Here is a 16,553-nt window from a genome sequence, read left to right as displayed (position 1 = left end):
GGACTGTCTCTATCTGTTACCGATTTGTACATTCCAAGCGCTTAGTACGGTGCTCTGCACATAGTGAGAGCCCAGTAAATACTATTGAATGAATGAATGAAGATCGAGGCACAGTGAGGTTAGCAATAGAGGAGCGAAGTGTGCGGACTGGGTTGTAGAAGGAGAGAAGTGAGGTGAGGTAGGAGGGGGCAAGGTGATGGACTGCTCTAAAGTCAGTGGTGAGGAGTGTTTGTTTGATCGGAGGTGGATGGGCAATCACTGGAATTTCTTGAGGAATGGGGGCGACGGGTCCTGAGCATTTTTGTAGAGAAATGATCCGGGCAGCAGAGCGAAGTATGGACTGGAGCGGGGAGAGATAGGAGGCTGGGAGGTCAGCTAGGAGGCTGATGCAGTCATCCAGGTGGGATATGATGAGTGAATATACTAACATGGTAGCAGTTTGGATGGAGAAGAAAAAGCAGATTTTAGCGCTCTTGTGAAGGTGGGACTGACAGGATTTGGTGACAGATGGAATATGTGGGTCGAATGCCAGGAGTTAAGGATAACACCAAGGTTACGAGCTTGCGAGACAGGAAGGATGGTGGTGCCGTCTAGAGTGAGGGGACAGTCAGGGAGAGGACAGGGTTTGGGTGAGAGGATAAGGAGCTCTGTTTTGGACATGATCAGTTTGAGGTGAGGGGAGGACCCAATTAAAGTTGTCTCTAAGGCTGGAGGAGATGTGAGACTGGAGAGAGGGAGAGAAATCAGGGCTGAAGATGTAGATTTGGGGATCATCTGCAAAGAGGCGGTAGATGAAGCTACGGGAGCGAATGAGTTCTCCAAGGGAGTGGGTGTAGATGGAAAATAGAAGGGGACCCAGAACTGAGCCTTGAGGGACCCCCATAGTTAGGGGGTGGGAGGCAGAGGAGGAGCCCGTGAAGGAATGGTCACAGAGTTAAGAGAAGAACCAGGAGAGGACAGGATCAGTGAAGACAAGGTTGGAGAACGTTTCCAGGAGAAGAGGGTGGTTCACAGTGTCACGGGCAGCTGAGAGGTCGAGGAGGATTAGGATGGAGTAGGGGCCGTTGGGTTCTGGGACTTGAGGAATAGTCCAAAAAACTATAACACATGACCCCCCACCTTCAAGAAGCTTACATTTGAATGGGAAAGACTAACTCCCAGAAGGCAAGAGTTCAAGGACAAACGGCTCAATAAAAAATAAATGCGGAGGGTAGCGGACGAGGTAGAACCGTCTGTCCCGGTTGACCTCGTTCGTCTCCAAGCTATTGATCCAGATCCCTGTTTGACCGTGCCAAATTCTTCAGCTGCCGGGTGTGTCCGGAGTAAGATTCCAGGACTAGGCCCAAAACGTTGTGATGTTCAGTGCTTTTTTTTCCTCCCCCCAAACCCATGAGCCAAATGGAGGATCCAAACTGAAATCCCAGACAAGGGAACTGGATCCATAACTGCCCCGACAGTGAGCGAATAGTAGGAACGGTGAGTGCTGACCAGAGTCAGTCCGTCAGTCGTATTTAATGAGCACTCACGGTGTGCGGAGCACGTACTAAGCGCTTGGGAGACAAGATAACAGACACATTCCTTGCCCCCGGGGAGATAGAGGACCTGGTGACCCCGTGTCCTTCCATTCCTTGAGTACAGGGGTTTCGAGGTCAGACCCCGACTGGTTGGGATGCCAGTGGGAACCGGAACCATCTTTCTCAGGTTGGGCTTCCTTTCTTGGGGCCGATTCAAAGTGAAACATTCCAAGGGACTCAAGACATAATAATAATAATGTTGGTATTTGTTAAGCGCTTACTCTGTGCAGAGCACTGTTCTAAGCGCTGGGGTAGACACAGGGGAATCAGGTTGTCCCACGTGGGGCTCACGGTCTTAATCCCCATTTTACAGATGAGGTCACTTTGGCACAGAGAAGAGAAGTGACTTGCCCACAGTCACACAGCTGACAAGTGGCAGAACTAGGATTCGAACCCATGCCCCGTGACTCCAAAGCCCGTGCCCTTTCCACTGAGCCACGCTACACAAGGCAGCCCAGAAGCAGCGTAGCCTAGTGGACAGAACAGGAGCCCGGGAGTCAGAGTGACCTGGGTTCTGACCCTCACTCTGCCACCTGTCTGCTGTGTGACCTTGGCCGAGTCACTTCACTTTTCTGGGGCTCGGTTCCCTCATCTGTAAAAAGGGGATGAAGACTGTTAGCCCCACGTGGGACAGGGACTGTGTCCACCCCTACTGCCTTGTATCTACCCCAGGGCTGAGTAAAGCGTCTGGCACATAGAAAGCGCTTATCGAATACCGGGAAAAAGACACAAAAAAAGACTTCTCTTCCGAAAAGTGGGAGAGGGTGTCAGGATATCTGTAGGTTAGGTGGTCACCTCTCTGACTGGGGCAGTTTAGGGGGATGCTTTTCTTGACTACTGCAAAAGGCAAATAGGGATCAGCGCTTTGAAGTGAAGTGGCTACACAGGAGGGGGCTGGTGGTCTCAAAGAGGGAGATATAGATCCCCTCCACAGGTGGCATTTAATAACCAATACTTTTCATCGTCTCCTGAGGCGAGCAAAATGTCAAACAGGGCTGGTGGCCTTTACTATCCGGCATGGACTGCCCAGCCTCCAAAAAACAGGCCTTTAATCACGGTGTAAAGGACACGGGAGACGAGATGATGTTGGACGTTGATTTTTTCTCTTTTCTTTGAGTTTCCCCGGGACCCCGGGGACTCACACTAGCTGGGTCCCCCGCCTGAATGGTCGGCCGAACTCCCTTCTCCTTTGCTCCACCATCCCCGCTCCTCCACACCCCCTTCTCCACACCCACACACTCGAGAAGCAGCGTGGCTCAGTGGAAAGAGCCCGGGCTTGGGACTCAGAGGTCACGGGTTCGAATCCCCGCTCTGCCACTTGCCAGCTGTGTGACCTTGGGCAAGTCACTTAACTTCTCTGTGCCTCAGTTACCTCATCTGGAAAATGGGGATTAACTGTGAGCCTCACGTGGGACAACGTGATCACCCTGTATCTACCCCAGCGTTTAGAACAGTGCTCCGCACGTAGTTAGCGCTTAACAAATGCCAACATTATCATGTATCCCGGCTCTGCCAATTGCTATCTGTGTGGCCATGAGCAAGTCACATAACTTCTCTGTGCCTCGGTTTCCTCAGTTGTAAAATGGGGATTTAACACCGGTTCTGTCTCCCACTTAAGACTGTGTGCCTCATGAGGGACAGGGATTGTGTCGGCCCTAACGGACCTGTACCTACCCTAGCGCTTAGAACAGTGTTTGACTCATAATAAGCACTTAACGGAGACTTCACTTCTCGGTGCCTCAGTTACCTCATCTGTAAGATGGGGATTAAGACTGTGAGCCTCACGTGGGACAACCTGATTCCCCTGTGTCTCCCCCAGCGCTTAGAACAGTGCTCGGCACATAGTAAGCGCTGAACAGATACCGACTTAACAAAGACTCTAAAACAATAGCGATAATAGTTGTGGTATTTGTTAAGCACTTAGTATTTGCCAGGCACTGTTCTAAGCGCTGTGGTAGGTACAACATAATTAGGTTGGACACAGTCCCTGTCCCACATAGGGCTCATAGTCTTAACCCCTATTTTACAGGGGAGGAAACTGAGGCACAGGGAAGTGAAGTGACTTTCCGAAGGTCATACAGCAGACAGCGGTGGAGCCAGCATTAGAACCCAGGTTCTTCTGACTTCCAGGCTCACGTTCTATCCAAAAGAGGCCATGCTGCTTTTTTTTCTCTGTCTCCCTCTCCCCCCTCTCTCCCTTCTTCTCCCCCGCCTCCCTGCCAAGGATTTCCACTCTGCCACCCTCAGTATCTAGGATCTCCTTTCCCGGGTCAAGTCCGGAGCCTGGGTTCTGTTTCACTAAACGAATCTCAGCAGAGGATTACATGACCTGCCTTCCTTGTGGGGACAGACTTCGGGAAAACGGGAATAGCTCCAAAGTACACTCTTCCCTTTTTCCATAGGGATGGAAAGCAACATCGTGAAGAAAAAACACATGGTGAGGGATTTTATTCCGAACAAGCTCGCGCCCTATGCAGGGAGTGATCGGGCCTTTTCATTTTCTTCTAGCATTTATGTATTTTATGGTATTTTTTTTAATGGCCCTGAGGAGAAGGTGCTGATTGGAACTCAGCAGAGTCTGGCTATCTTTAAAGGGAGAGAATGAGCATCTCTCTGAGCTTCTCCAGCCCAAAATGAATTCAGAGCTAATGTCCCGGGAGTTGCTTGGGGCCAACGTGAACCTCTTCTGCTCGAATGAGTCAAATCCTCAGCTGGGTCTCTGATCTCGCCCTGGGGAACGAGATTTGAAGAAGGTTTCATTAACTCAGATCTGGGATTGATAAAACTGAACCGAAAGCCAGGAGATTGAAGCAACTTGTTGCTTGTCACGGCATGTTTGATTTCCTGGAACACAGAAGGTGCCAAGGCTCGTGTGTTTGGTGGAAGAACCGGGCCAAAGAGGCAAACTTTTTAAAACTCTCGGCAGAGTGGATTTTGATGGTTTCCGAACTAGTAGTGACATGTGACTCAACCATACTTAAATCCTACTGAAAGGGACTCGTCCATTTTCTCACGGTAAATGTGGTTGGACCTGCATATTCATAGACACTGAACTAGACCCCTTGTAGAAAAGTTTTAGGATTTATGCCCGTTAACTAATTCTTATTCATTCCACAAAAAGGATTTAGCAACTCCTGTCTTAACACTCTCTACGTTCCTTTTATATTTAAGCTGTTTTTTACTGAAATCGGTCACCCGTACCTGGGACTCGGAGGACCTGGGTTCTAATCCCAACTCTATCAATTGCTTGCTGTGTGACCTTGGGCAAGTCCCTTCACTTCTCTGGGCCTCGGTTTCCTTCAACTGTAAAATGGGAATTAAATCCTACTCCCCCCTACTTAGACTGGGAGCCTCAACTGGGACAGAGACTGTGCCCAACCTGATTGACTTGTAAACACCTCAGCTCTTAGATCGCTGCTTGGCACACAGTGCGCTCTTAAGAAATGCAATAATAATAAAAATCAAGCCAATATTTCATGTAAACTAAAACGCTTTCAAACTTTTGTAGTTGAGCTATTCATACGTGGTGTTCTCAGGTGGGGCATTTAATCCATTTTCACTATTGTTACACCTTCACAGATCCCCTTTGTTTGCCTCAGGAAAGGTCACCGAGGGTGAACAAAAAACAAATTCTTTGTGGTAGCAAGTGAAGATTATACCAGCTTTGAGTCCGTGTTTGGAGCATGAGTTTCACAGCAAAGCTATATTATCCCATCCTAAGCGAGGAGAGCATTGTACTTTTTCAAAGAGCAGAGGATTGAATACTTACTAGATCTATTGCACTTTGAGGATAATTAATGTTACTAGAACTCCAGCATTATGTTATAACTAGTCATAGGAAGGAAGAGCTCTAAAAATCACCCATTATTATAAATTACCTATTTATTCATATTCAGTGTTCGTCCCCCTCTAGGCTGTAAACTTGTTATGGGAACGTATCCGCTAATTCTGTTATATTGTACTCTTCCAAGCCTGAATACGGTGCTCTGCACATAGTCAGTGCTCAATGAATACGACTGATTGATCGAAAAGATACTCCAAATTTGGCGACTGAAACGAATGTGTTACCAGGCTGTTCCCTGTTAAGAGAAGTACGAGTGTTACAGTAAGTGATCTCTAGACTTCTAAAGGCAGGGAATATGTCTGTTTATTGTTTTATTATACTCTTCCCGAGCGCTTAGTACAGGGCTCTGCACACGGTAACCGCTCAGTAAGTACAGTTGAATAAATACAATGGGACAAATGGCCATCACCCAGCCGAATCTGTTGTGATTTTTTTTTTAAAGCTAGTACTAGCCTCCTACAGATCCTGCCCCGTCTAGCGATTCGCCACCCTAGGCTTAAAAGGATATCTTTTTTTCTGGTTGTAAAAATGAGTTTGGGATCTTCAACTTGTCTCTCACCTGCTTGTCAGCTGTGTGACCTTGGCCAAGTCACTTAACTTCTCTGGGCCTCAGTTACCTCATCTGTAAAATGGGGATGAAGCCTGTGAGCCCCACGTGGGACAACCCGGTCACCTTGTATCCCCCCCCAGCGCTTAGAACAGGGCTTTGCACGTAGTAAGCGCTTAACAAATACCAACGTCGTTATTATTATTAAATATTCTCCCCCTCGTCCACAGCAGGATTCCCTAAACCTCTTGCACTTTACCTCCTACAGGTAGAGTTCGAGTGGCTGAGGCAGTTCTGGTTCCAAGGAAGTCGCTACAGTAGCTGCACTGATTGGTGGCTTCAGCCCATGACACACCTGGAAGGACTGTGGGAGAAGATGGAGCACATGGTAAGTAACTTTGAGGCTAGAACTACGTTGTTGGGGATATAGGTCCACGAGGTGCTCATTCCCTTGCGGGCTAGAACAGGGGTCTTCTCTTCCATTCTCCCAAGGGGTTCAGTACAGTGCTTCCCTCCCGGTAGACACTCAATAAACCCCACTGATTGATAGTGACATTGTGGTGATAGTGGGGCCTGCAATATGAACTGAGATGACTGAGAATCCTCTGTTCATTCATTCGATCGTATTTATTGAGCGCTTACTGTGTGCAGAGCACTGTACTAAGCGCTTGGAGAGTACAGTTCAGTAATAGAGACAATCCCCGCCTACACCGGATTTACGGTCTAGAATTTGAGGGTGGGACTGTGCATTTGTGGACATGTGTTTTTTTGTGGTATTTGTTAAGCTCTTACTATGTGCCAGGCACTATACTAATAGCAATAATAATAATGTTGGTATCTGTTAAGCGCTTACTAGGTGCAGAGCACTGTTCTAAGCCCTGGGGTAGATACAGGGGAATCAGGTTGTCCCATGTGCGGCTCACAGTCCATCCCCATTTTCCAGATGAGGTAACTGAGGCACAGAGAAGTCAAGTGACTTGCCACGGTCACACAGCTGCCAAGTGGCAGAGCCGGAATTAGAACCCATGACCTCTGACTCCCAAACCCACGCTCTTTCCACTGAGCTACGCTCCTTCCCCGTACTAAAGACTGGGACAAGCTAATCAGGTTGGACACAGTCCCTATCCCACCTGGGGCTCATAGTCTTAATCCTTAATCAATTGTTAATATTATGGTATTTGTAAAGTGTTTACTATGAGCTGAGCACCGTTCTAAGTGCTGGGGTGGGTAACAAGGTAATCAGGTTGTCCCACGTGGGGCTCACCGTCTTAATCCCATTTGACAGATGAGGTAACTGAGGCACAGAGAAGTGAATTACTTGCCCAAGGTCACACAGCAGACGCGTGGCGGAGCAGGGATTAGAACCCCGACCCTTCTGATTCCCAGACCTGTGCTCTATCCACTAGACCATGCTGCTGCTTCATTTCTCTCCCAAGTGTCTTTAGAGGACATCAGGTTGTACAGTAAGCTTCCTTCCAGGAAAGCTGGAAGATTTAGAGCTGCAAAGTTCTTGTGGTGGTCTTCGAGGTCAGACTCTTCGGCGAGCCCATAGGAGCAGTCAGAATTCAGTCGATCAGACAGTCGGTGACATTTGCGGAACCCATAGTGTGTGCAGAGCGCTGCGCCAAGTGCTGGGAGAGTACAATACGTCAGAGTTGGTGGACCCGTTCCCTGTTCCCCAGTGATCTTACAGTCGAAAGGGGGAGACGGACATTATGATAAATTATGGATGTGTCCTTGAGCACTGTGGGGCTGAGGGTGGAGTGAATATGACTTTGGGCAAGTCACTCAACTTCTCTGTGCCTCAGATACCTCATCTGTAAAATGGGGATTAAGACGGTGAGCCCCACTTGGGACAACCTGATCACCTTTTACCCCCTCCAGCGCTTAGAACAGTGCTCTGCACATAGTAAGCCCTTAACAAATACCGTCATTATTATTATTATTAAGTGCTTAAAGTGCTTAGAGATGCAGCACGGCCTAGTGGATAGAGCACGAGTCTGGAAGTCAGAAAGAGTTGAGTTCTAACCCTGGCCTTGCCATTTGCCTGCTGTGTGACCTTGGGTAAGTCACTTAACTTCCCTGTGTCTGTTACCTCATCTGTAAAATGGCGATTAAGACTGTGAGACGTGGGACAGGGACTGATTTGCTTGTATCCACCCCGGTACCTAGCACGTAGTAAGTGCTTAACAAATGCCACGGTTATTATTATCACTGTCATCATTTATAGGGTACAGATCCAAGTGCATAGGCTACACGGAGGGAGAGTGAGTAGGGGAAATGAGGACTGTAACCTTGAATTGGGTTTGAGTAGAAAAATGACCTGACTCGGAAAATAAAAATAGGTTATGATGAGGCAAAGGGACGATTCGGTCAATGGAGACATATCCTTCAGATCCCCTAGAAACAAGCTAATTGGTATTAAAAAAACTATTATAAATCCTCATTTTACAAATGAAGAAATGGGGGTCTGGAGCCGGAGTTCCGAGGGAAATCCACATCAAAGCCGGGATCGGAAGGCCGAAGTCCCTAGCTTCCAGCCTCCTCTTCCTCAAGCCACTGAGCCACCTCCGTCGCCTTCTTTTTGTCCCCCCTTGCATTTTTCTTTTAATATCACAAAGGAGGACATTTTCCCAGAACCAAATTCCTCTGCCCTGTTGTAAAATCAAGCCCAAGGCAATGGCAGTCGTGCGGTTAAGTCCCCCCCACACCGCTCTGAAAGTTTACACCTAAATAACTGCTCGAAGAGAGTGGGTTTCAGCAGTGCCGAGAGCGTGTGAAGTCCGGCATGAAGGTGAATCAACCTCTCTCTCTCCGGCCTTGGGAAAATTCAGCTCGGCACGCTTTGGATAGTCTCCGCTCCGACCGCATCCATTTCTGGCTGCCGGCTTGCGGCCTCGGCACGCTCGCTGTGTTGGGAAAACTCTGAGATCAGGCTCCGAAAGCAGGTCAGCGAGGGGGGAGACTGCACTGTGGCTCCGTTTTAAGACCGCCGCGGTTTCCCCAGGAGATCGCGGAGTTCAGAGAGAGTTTTTGTGTGCGTCGTAGGATGTTGTTACAGTTTTATCAACGGCATTTGTTATGAATTCGCCCGTAAAGGCCCAGGCGACTCACTAATGGGGAACCGGTTTGGGATGGCAAAGAAAGAGGGCAGGGGAAGGGAAGATCATTTGATTATTTTATAGCTATTGTGCGAGGACCCAGAAGAAAGGGGAGTTAGGAATGCTTCAGGGCTTGCTTCCCTGCGATTGGTGTGACATTACTATGTGCTGTAATTGAAACACGGTGGCGTCAGTCTCTCCTTTCAACAGGCCTCAGGATGATATTTATCAGCGGGACTGAATGTTTCGCCAAGACAGAAGCTGCTTCTAATTTAAATTTAAATGTTGCTTTAATGTTTTATGACTTTTAACACATTAATCACAATTAATTTCAGCTATTGGAGGAGACAGAAGAGAATGTTAATTGGATATGTCTGTCGTTCTGTTGTCTGCTCCTGCGGGGTCGTCCTGGATTTCTGGATTCGAGAGGCCGGGCGGGGAGCCGGAGTGGGGGTGGGGAGAGGAGTCCGGGGTTCACTTAAGTTCGGCCTTCTCCTACCTGCGGAGCGCCCCCGGACACTCGGAGGCGCAGACGGTAGAGGGCAATGTTGAACTTCCAGTTTGGGGGAGCAGGACTTCTCTCCCCTTTGAGCAAAATGAGTAGAAATCTCCCATTAACTGTCAGGAATTATCCCCGTTGCTTCAAGTTAGCTGTAATCTCTAAGATTCCCTAACACAGGAAATCAATTGTGGGTTAACAAATTCAACAGCAATTTAACATTAAAAAGTGCAGTGTTTGGTGCGCATTTGGATTCTACAGAATTAGGTTAATCCAAAAGGCATTTCTGAAGGCCTCCGGGCAGTATATTACTGAAAATTATTATAATTTTAGTTGAATGATACTCTTTTTAGTAAGGTAAAGCCAGGGGAGGGAAAAAAAAAAATCCCATCCAAGAAATGCGTTTTGGAACTGTGTCTCTGGCTTTGCGGAAACACTATTCTGTAGCTTTTTAGGGGTGGCCGGGGCCGGGCGGGGGGGGGGAATCTAGAGGGCCATAAATGTATTATTTTTCAACCTTTTGTTATGGAGTAAAGCAATCCCAAGAAGGAGTTTGACACAAACAGCCCTTGGTTTCTCTCTTTCCCTGCATATTAAAAAAAAAAAAAAATGCCATGGAGAAATCAACTCTCAAAAGGCTTTTTTTCCCCCCTCTGTTAAGGGTAATTGCTTCACATGTCTTAACCAGACACATATTTCAAAAATTTGAGTCAAATAGCTCCAAACCTCAAGGCTTCCCCCCTTCACCCCCCAACCCCCCACTCTCTGTTCTAGCAAGCACACGGTTTTATCACCCTGTTTATTCTTGGCATTTCTCTCCCCGAGGATAATTTTACTCTTCACTCGCTCTTGTGATGTAAATGTTAAACCTTTCATTTGAATGACATTCTGATAAAACATCGCATTTTTCCCGGAATATTAGCTCCTGAATTTATGAAATATTAAATCCAGAGCAGTCGCAACCCCTCCATCCGACCCAAGCACCTCCATCCTCCCCTCTACCCCGGCTCCTTCCCCCTTCACGATGCCGGCAGATCTGCGGAGCCTATTCAGATGCTTGTATTTTATTTTTTTTAAAAAAACCAACAAAAATGAAACCGTCATCCAAGATTAACGTGTTATCAAGAGCGACTGATCAGTATAAGTGCTCCCTGCCTTTAAATGGAGAGTTACTGTTTGAAAGGGACTGAACAAGCTTTGGTTTCTGGGTAAGAGAAGTATGAAAAGCGGAAATCTCCTGTGATGGGAGGGAGGGCTGCAGTAGCTCGAGATTTTGTGGATAGGCCGGTTGTCTCTCAGGGTCTGCTATCATGCATGCCTTGCAAACTGACATTTATTTTACCTATAAAAATGTTCCAATGCCACCAAATTCAAGGAAATAGAGAATTGAAAAGCAACAACATGCGAAATTCCTCCTCTCCCTCTCCCCCTCCAGATCGGCCAAGGTCATTCAGCATTTCCTCTGAAAATTGTAGATGTTTCACTAGTCTGGGAAAGTCAAATCTGAAATCCTGAAAGCATTTAAAAAATCAACAGTTAAAAGGTATTCTTTTGTGAGAGGCGGACAGCCGAGAAACGGCTTTTGCGCTTTCTTTTTCCCAGAGTATCTGGTGTTTCTTTTCGAAAAAAGGAAGGACCAAGCCCTGATGATCTTTTGTGTTATGAATCACATTTCCTGCCTTGATGGTCCGCTGTGCCGAAGCACAGGGTATTTATATGGCAGTTGCCCTTAATAACCTTTATTGACTTCGGGGGCGGGGGGGGGGTGGGATCTGAGGCTGGGTTTATTAAAATGTATCCGTTTCACCGCAGTGCGAATCACCAGATAGAGAATTGGGTTTGGATGGCCATAGGCTCCAATCAATCCTGTACGTTTATCGGAGGGTTGGGCAAGAGGAAGAGAAGTATGGCCCTAGATTCTTAGAATAACATAAAAGGCGGGGGTATCTTTTATTTCACAACTTCACCATCCGCTCGCTGCTGAAACTCTTGCCCGAGAGATGTAACTGGGAGAACCTCCACCCAGTCTCCCTCCCTTCCAGTTTTTGTCATTTCGTTCCACGATACGCCATGACATTCTTTTCCCCATCGCTCTGGGTTTGCTTAAGTCATCTGACAAAGCTTAATTACAGCAGGCTGGCCTTCTGAATGCTGACGTGTACCCTTAAGTACAGGTTATAAGATCACAGCGAATGAGGTGTGGGTTGAATAGAGGGCCAGTTTGTTTGTTTTTACGGAGATTAATGAAGCGATTAGCACAGCTCTTTAGCCTTAAATTATTATTTTTTTTTTTACACCGGTCCTTAATATTCGAACAACGAGGAAAAAAAAGCCGGAAAAGGAAACTCCATTTATTTCATTCCATTCTCTTCCCTCCTTTAGCGTTTGCAAGCAGTTAGGGCTAGAGGTATCTCCGTGTTTCTGCCAATCCCAGAGGATAAAATGTTGCGTTTTAACTCGGGCAAAGGGTTTAGCCTCAGGCTCATTAGAATTGATGTATATTATTTGGTATTTCTTTGTTTTAAGTACATATTTACACAATAGATTCTATTTGCCGAAGGCTACTGGAGAGGCTGGAGGAGTTCATGAGCAAAATAAAATTTAACTTAGGGTTCTTTTTTAAAGTATTGAGGAAAATTCCCAATTAAAAGGAAAACGCCACCTAGTTTCTTCTTGTTTGGCTAGGCAGAGTGGCTTAGTGAGAGAGCAAGCTGAAGGCGAATTAGTGTTTACCTCATGAGTTGCCACTGGAATGCCAGGATAGGTAGCCAGATTGAACCTCAGGAAACTGCTCTGTTCCAGAAATTTAAAAAATTCCTTTTGCTACAGTTCCCAGTATTCCTGCTCACTCTCCTCTCTCTCTCTCTCTCTCTCACTCTCCTCTCTCTCTTATGTATATATATGTATATGTATATATATATATGTATCTCCCTCCCTCTCTCCTTTCATTTTCCCTTTCCCTCTCTCCCTGTTTCCTTTTTTCTTCTTCTCCCTCCTTCTCTCCCTCCCTCACTTCTTCTTTTCTTCTCTTTTGTTCTCTCCCCACTCCTCTCTTTCCCACTCTTCTCCTCCTTTCTTCCTTTCTAGATCTATTCAGTGGATATTTGCCTCTCTATTCATGGCTTGTTTTCATTTTCAGCAGGTGACTCTTCAGTCTGTAGCTAGGAAATGTTTTGGGAATTTTACCTGCAATCTAGTCATCCCATTTTAGCAGCACTGTTTTTAGCTTTTCTTCTTTCCCCTCACTTTCCCCTCATCTAGATTTTTTCATTCTTCGCTTTTGCTGCTGCAGAATCAGTAATGAGTGGAAAAATGGGCCCGTACCCTGTCTTGCTGAAAAAATATTTACAATTCCAAGAGAATTCAAACTTAAGCCTCCAAAACCGAATGCGCACTGAAAGCACAAAGGGCCGTGTTTATGATTCTCTTTGAAGTGTTTTTGCAACAGGATAAGGAAAATTTTAGAAACTGTCTGATAGTGTTCAGGGTAAATACTTAAACCCCTTTAGAGAATTTCACACACAGATACTGTGCCGCAGAAAAAAGGGAAACTTATGTTTCTTAAAGCTGCTACAGCCTACAGCTTTGTACTTAAAGACAGAGGTGTTGAATAGAATTCTACTGAGGATACATCCAGTGACAATATCTCCGGGAACATCAGAGCCAACCAGCGGGTAGGACTTTCTAGTTTTAACCCTTCCGTGAACGAACTGAGGTTTGAACATTGTTAGCGTGAAGCCCTTACTTGTTCCAAGCCCGGAACAGACAGGGAATATTAAGAGGAGGCAGCGCCCCGGGACTCCGCCCTGCCTGCTCTAGGGCCGAAAACACCGAAGCACAAAATAGATGCTCGATAAAAACTCCTGAAAAATGATAATAATACTTATGGTATTTTTTAAATACTATGTGTCAGGTACTGTATTAAGTACTAGAATGGATGCCAGCAAATCGGGTTGGACACAGTCTCTGGCCCTCGAGGGGCTCACAGCCTCAATCCCCATTTTATAGATGAAGCACAGAGAAGTTAAATGACTTGCCCAAGATCACACAGCAGACAAGCAGCGGAGCTCGGATTGGAACCCATGACCTGAATGATTGACTGAAGAAGCAGAGTATATTTTCGATGACCGATGCTCAGAGCTAGACATTATGTTACTGGTCTAATGCCGTTAAAGGCCAATGGTCCACAGTTTGGTCCCCTATAAGACCGAAAACTCTTAGAGAACAGGGACCAAGGCTACCGACGGTATGAGAAGAAGCGTGACGTAGTGGATGGAGCACCGGCCTGGGAGTCCAGTGGACCTGGGTTCTAGTGCTGGCTCCACCACGTGTCTGCTGTGTGACCTTGGACAAGTCACTTCTCTGGGCCTCAGTTCCTTCATCTGCAAAATGGGGATTGAGACTGTGAGCCCCATGTGGGACAGGGACTGTGTCCAACCCAATTTGCTTGTACCCACCCCAGTGTTTAGAACAGTGCTTGGGCACATAGTAGGTGCTCGACAAATGCCACAATCATTATTATTATTATTGTTATCATCATCTTTATTATTAACCCAGGTCCTCTGACTCCTAAACCTGTGCCTGACTTCCAGCCCTTTATACTCCTGTGGCTGGGAGAATTCAGAAGAGTGAAGTCTCACTTTCAACCTGCCCACATGGGAAGAATGTCACTGTCTTTAGCAACAACTTCAAAACAGATGGATGACTTTATGTTCCACCGTTGGTCCTGGAGAAAAATACTGATAATAATTATGGTGTTTGTTACGCACTTATTATGTGCCCAGGCACTGTTCTAAGCGCTGGGTGGATACCAGCAAATCGGGTTGGACGTAGTCCCTGTCCCACATGGGTTCACAGTCTCAAATCACCATTTTACAGATGAGGTAACTGAGGTCCAGAGAAGTTATGCGGCTTGCCCTCAAGTCACACAGCAGACCAGTGGCAGAGCCGGGATTAAAACCCATGACCTTCTGACTCCCGGGCCCGTGCTGTACACGCTATGCCATGCTGCTGCTCATCTCCGCGAATTTGGAGACCTGCATTCCAGTCTGTGGGAGTGCTGTGCCTTTGGTGGTGAAGGTTTTCTCTATTTCCCGCCCGCCCGTTGGATCCCGTGGCCCGCGGGAAGCACGACAGGGAGGGACGAGAGTTTGCGACGGGCCCTACTGATGTAAGCCTCCATCACTACAGCCAGTCCTCCCACAGTCTCCGTCCTAAAGTCGGGCAGGGGCAGGAGACTGCAATTCACCCTACCTCTGTAAATCTCCATCGCTGTAGCCAATCCCTCCACCGGAGTCTCTTCCTGAAGACTCGCAGCTGAGGCTCACACTTCCTGGTCGTACAAAGACGCCACGAATCTGAAGGATGAGGAGGAATTAGAGGCAGTGCTGGATGGGAGTGAGACTGCGTGCTTAAAGATGAGAGAAGGAAAGACAAGTCTCTGTATTTCTTTGAAAAAGAGGAGCCGCTAGATGATTCTTGAACTCGTTTTTATGGGTTGCCTTTAGCACTGTAGAGGTCCTCTTTCTCAGTTGGTAGAAACGAGGTTGATTTAATCCCAGAATTGGATGGGGTTGGTTTTTTTTTTCCAAAAGAGCAGCAGATTGGAGTTGCTAGGTTCCCATTTAATAGTCGTTGAGTATTATGCACCGGACAGGAATGAGGCATAGAGATGGATAAATCCCCAAGGAGTAAACTGACTTTTGCTAGACAAGCTGAAAGCTGATTAAAATATTTCTCATCCTTTGGGTATGCAACAGCTTTTGATGATGGAGTGTGTATTAATATTCAGTTTAGCTGCCTGTCAACACTTCAGACAGGTCCCAGGAAAGGATGTGAAACTGACCAGGTTTTGCTCACTTCACTAACAATCCTAGAGACCCAAACCCTGACCTATGCAGAGGAAACTGAGGCCAGCCTCGCTCTTTTTGTTTTGATTTGTTTTTATGGTGTTTGTGAAGTTCTCACTATGTGCCAGGCCCCGTTCTAAGCGCTGGGGTAGATACAGGGTAATCAGGTTGGACGGGTCCCTGTCCCACATGAGACTCACACTTTCTCTGAGCTTTTTCTCCTTTTCTTTCTCCAAAAGGAATTAAATGAATCATAAAGCAAATAATTTACTTCCAGACTTGAAAGATTTAAAGAGTTGCTCCCCAAACAGGAAATCTTTAGAGGAAGCAAAATGTAGAGATTGGCCTTAATTTATCCATCAACGGTGTTCCCTTAACATCAATACCTGTGCTTTATCCTTCTTGTCAGCCCGTGTGGGACCTGATTATCTTGTATGTACCCTAGTGCTTAGTACAGTGCTTGGGACATAATAAGCACTTAACAAATTTACGACAATAATAATGACGATCATTTTTATAATTAATAATAAAATGTATGCAGATAGCAGCGTGGCTCAGTGGAAAGAGCACGGGCTTTGGAGTCAGAGGTCATGGGTTCGAATCCCGGCTCTGCCACTTGGCAGCTGTGTGACTGTGGGCAAGTCACTTCACTTCTCTGTGCCTCAGTTACCTCATCTGTAAAATGGGGATTAAGACCGTGAGCCCCACGTGGGACAACCTGATTCCCCTGTGTCTACCGTGTCTACCCCAGCGCTTAGAACAGTGCTCTGCACATACGCTTAGAACAGTGCTCTGCACATAGTAAGCGCTTGACAAATACCAACATTATTATGTCCATATCTGTAATTTATTTCTATTAATGTCCGGCTCCCCCTGTAGACCGTGAGCTCGCTGTGGGCGGGGAATGTGTCTGTTAAATCGTTATTTTATACGCTTCCAAGCACTTAATATAGTGCTCTGCACACTCAATAAATGCGAGCGACTGACTGACTGTTGAGTTGCTATGACTTGAAGCCAAAAATATACGGTATCTGTGCAGCGTGGACTTCTTAGGGTGTCTCCAGGGCTAAGGATTTCATGTGTAAAGGAAAGGATGGGGCTCAATCGGCTTACTTAACCTAATTAAGGTGTGCCTCCTT

The 16,553-nt window shown here is 46.7% G+C and overlaps 1 protein-coding gene across 2 annotated transcripts in view; it reads left to right on the top strand.

Moving 5' to 3' along the window:
• The window catches only part of FTO (FTO alpha-ketoglutarate dependent dioxygenase), a 329,352-nt gene that overhangs the window by 117,073 nt on the left and 195,726 nt on the right, over window positions 1-16,553 (top strand). For both annotated transcript variants that reach the window (XM_029075991.2, XM_039913519.1), the window contains exon 7: window positions 6,234-6,353. In XM_029075991.2, the coding sequence (XP_028931824.1) occupies window positions 6,234-6,353 (120 nt within the window). The remainder of the gene's footprint in view (window positions 1-6,233; window positions 6,354-16,553) is intronic.

Source organism: Ornithorhynchus anatinus, chromosome 11 (genome assembly GCF_004115215.2).
Source record: "Ornithorhynchus anatinus isolate Pmale09 chromosome 11, mOrnAna1.pri.v4, whole genome shotgun sequence".
In the NCBI taxonomy this organism is placed as follows: Eukaryota; Metazoa; Chordata; class Mammalia; order Monotremata; family Ornithorhynchidae; genus Ornithorhynchus; species Ornithorhynchus anatinus.
Note: the sequence above shows the minus strand (reverse complement) of the source record. Positions and strands in the feature narration are given on the sequence as shown.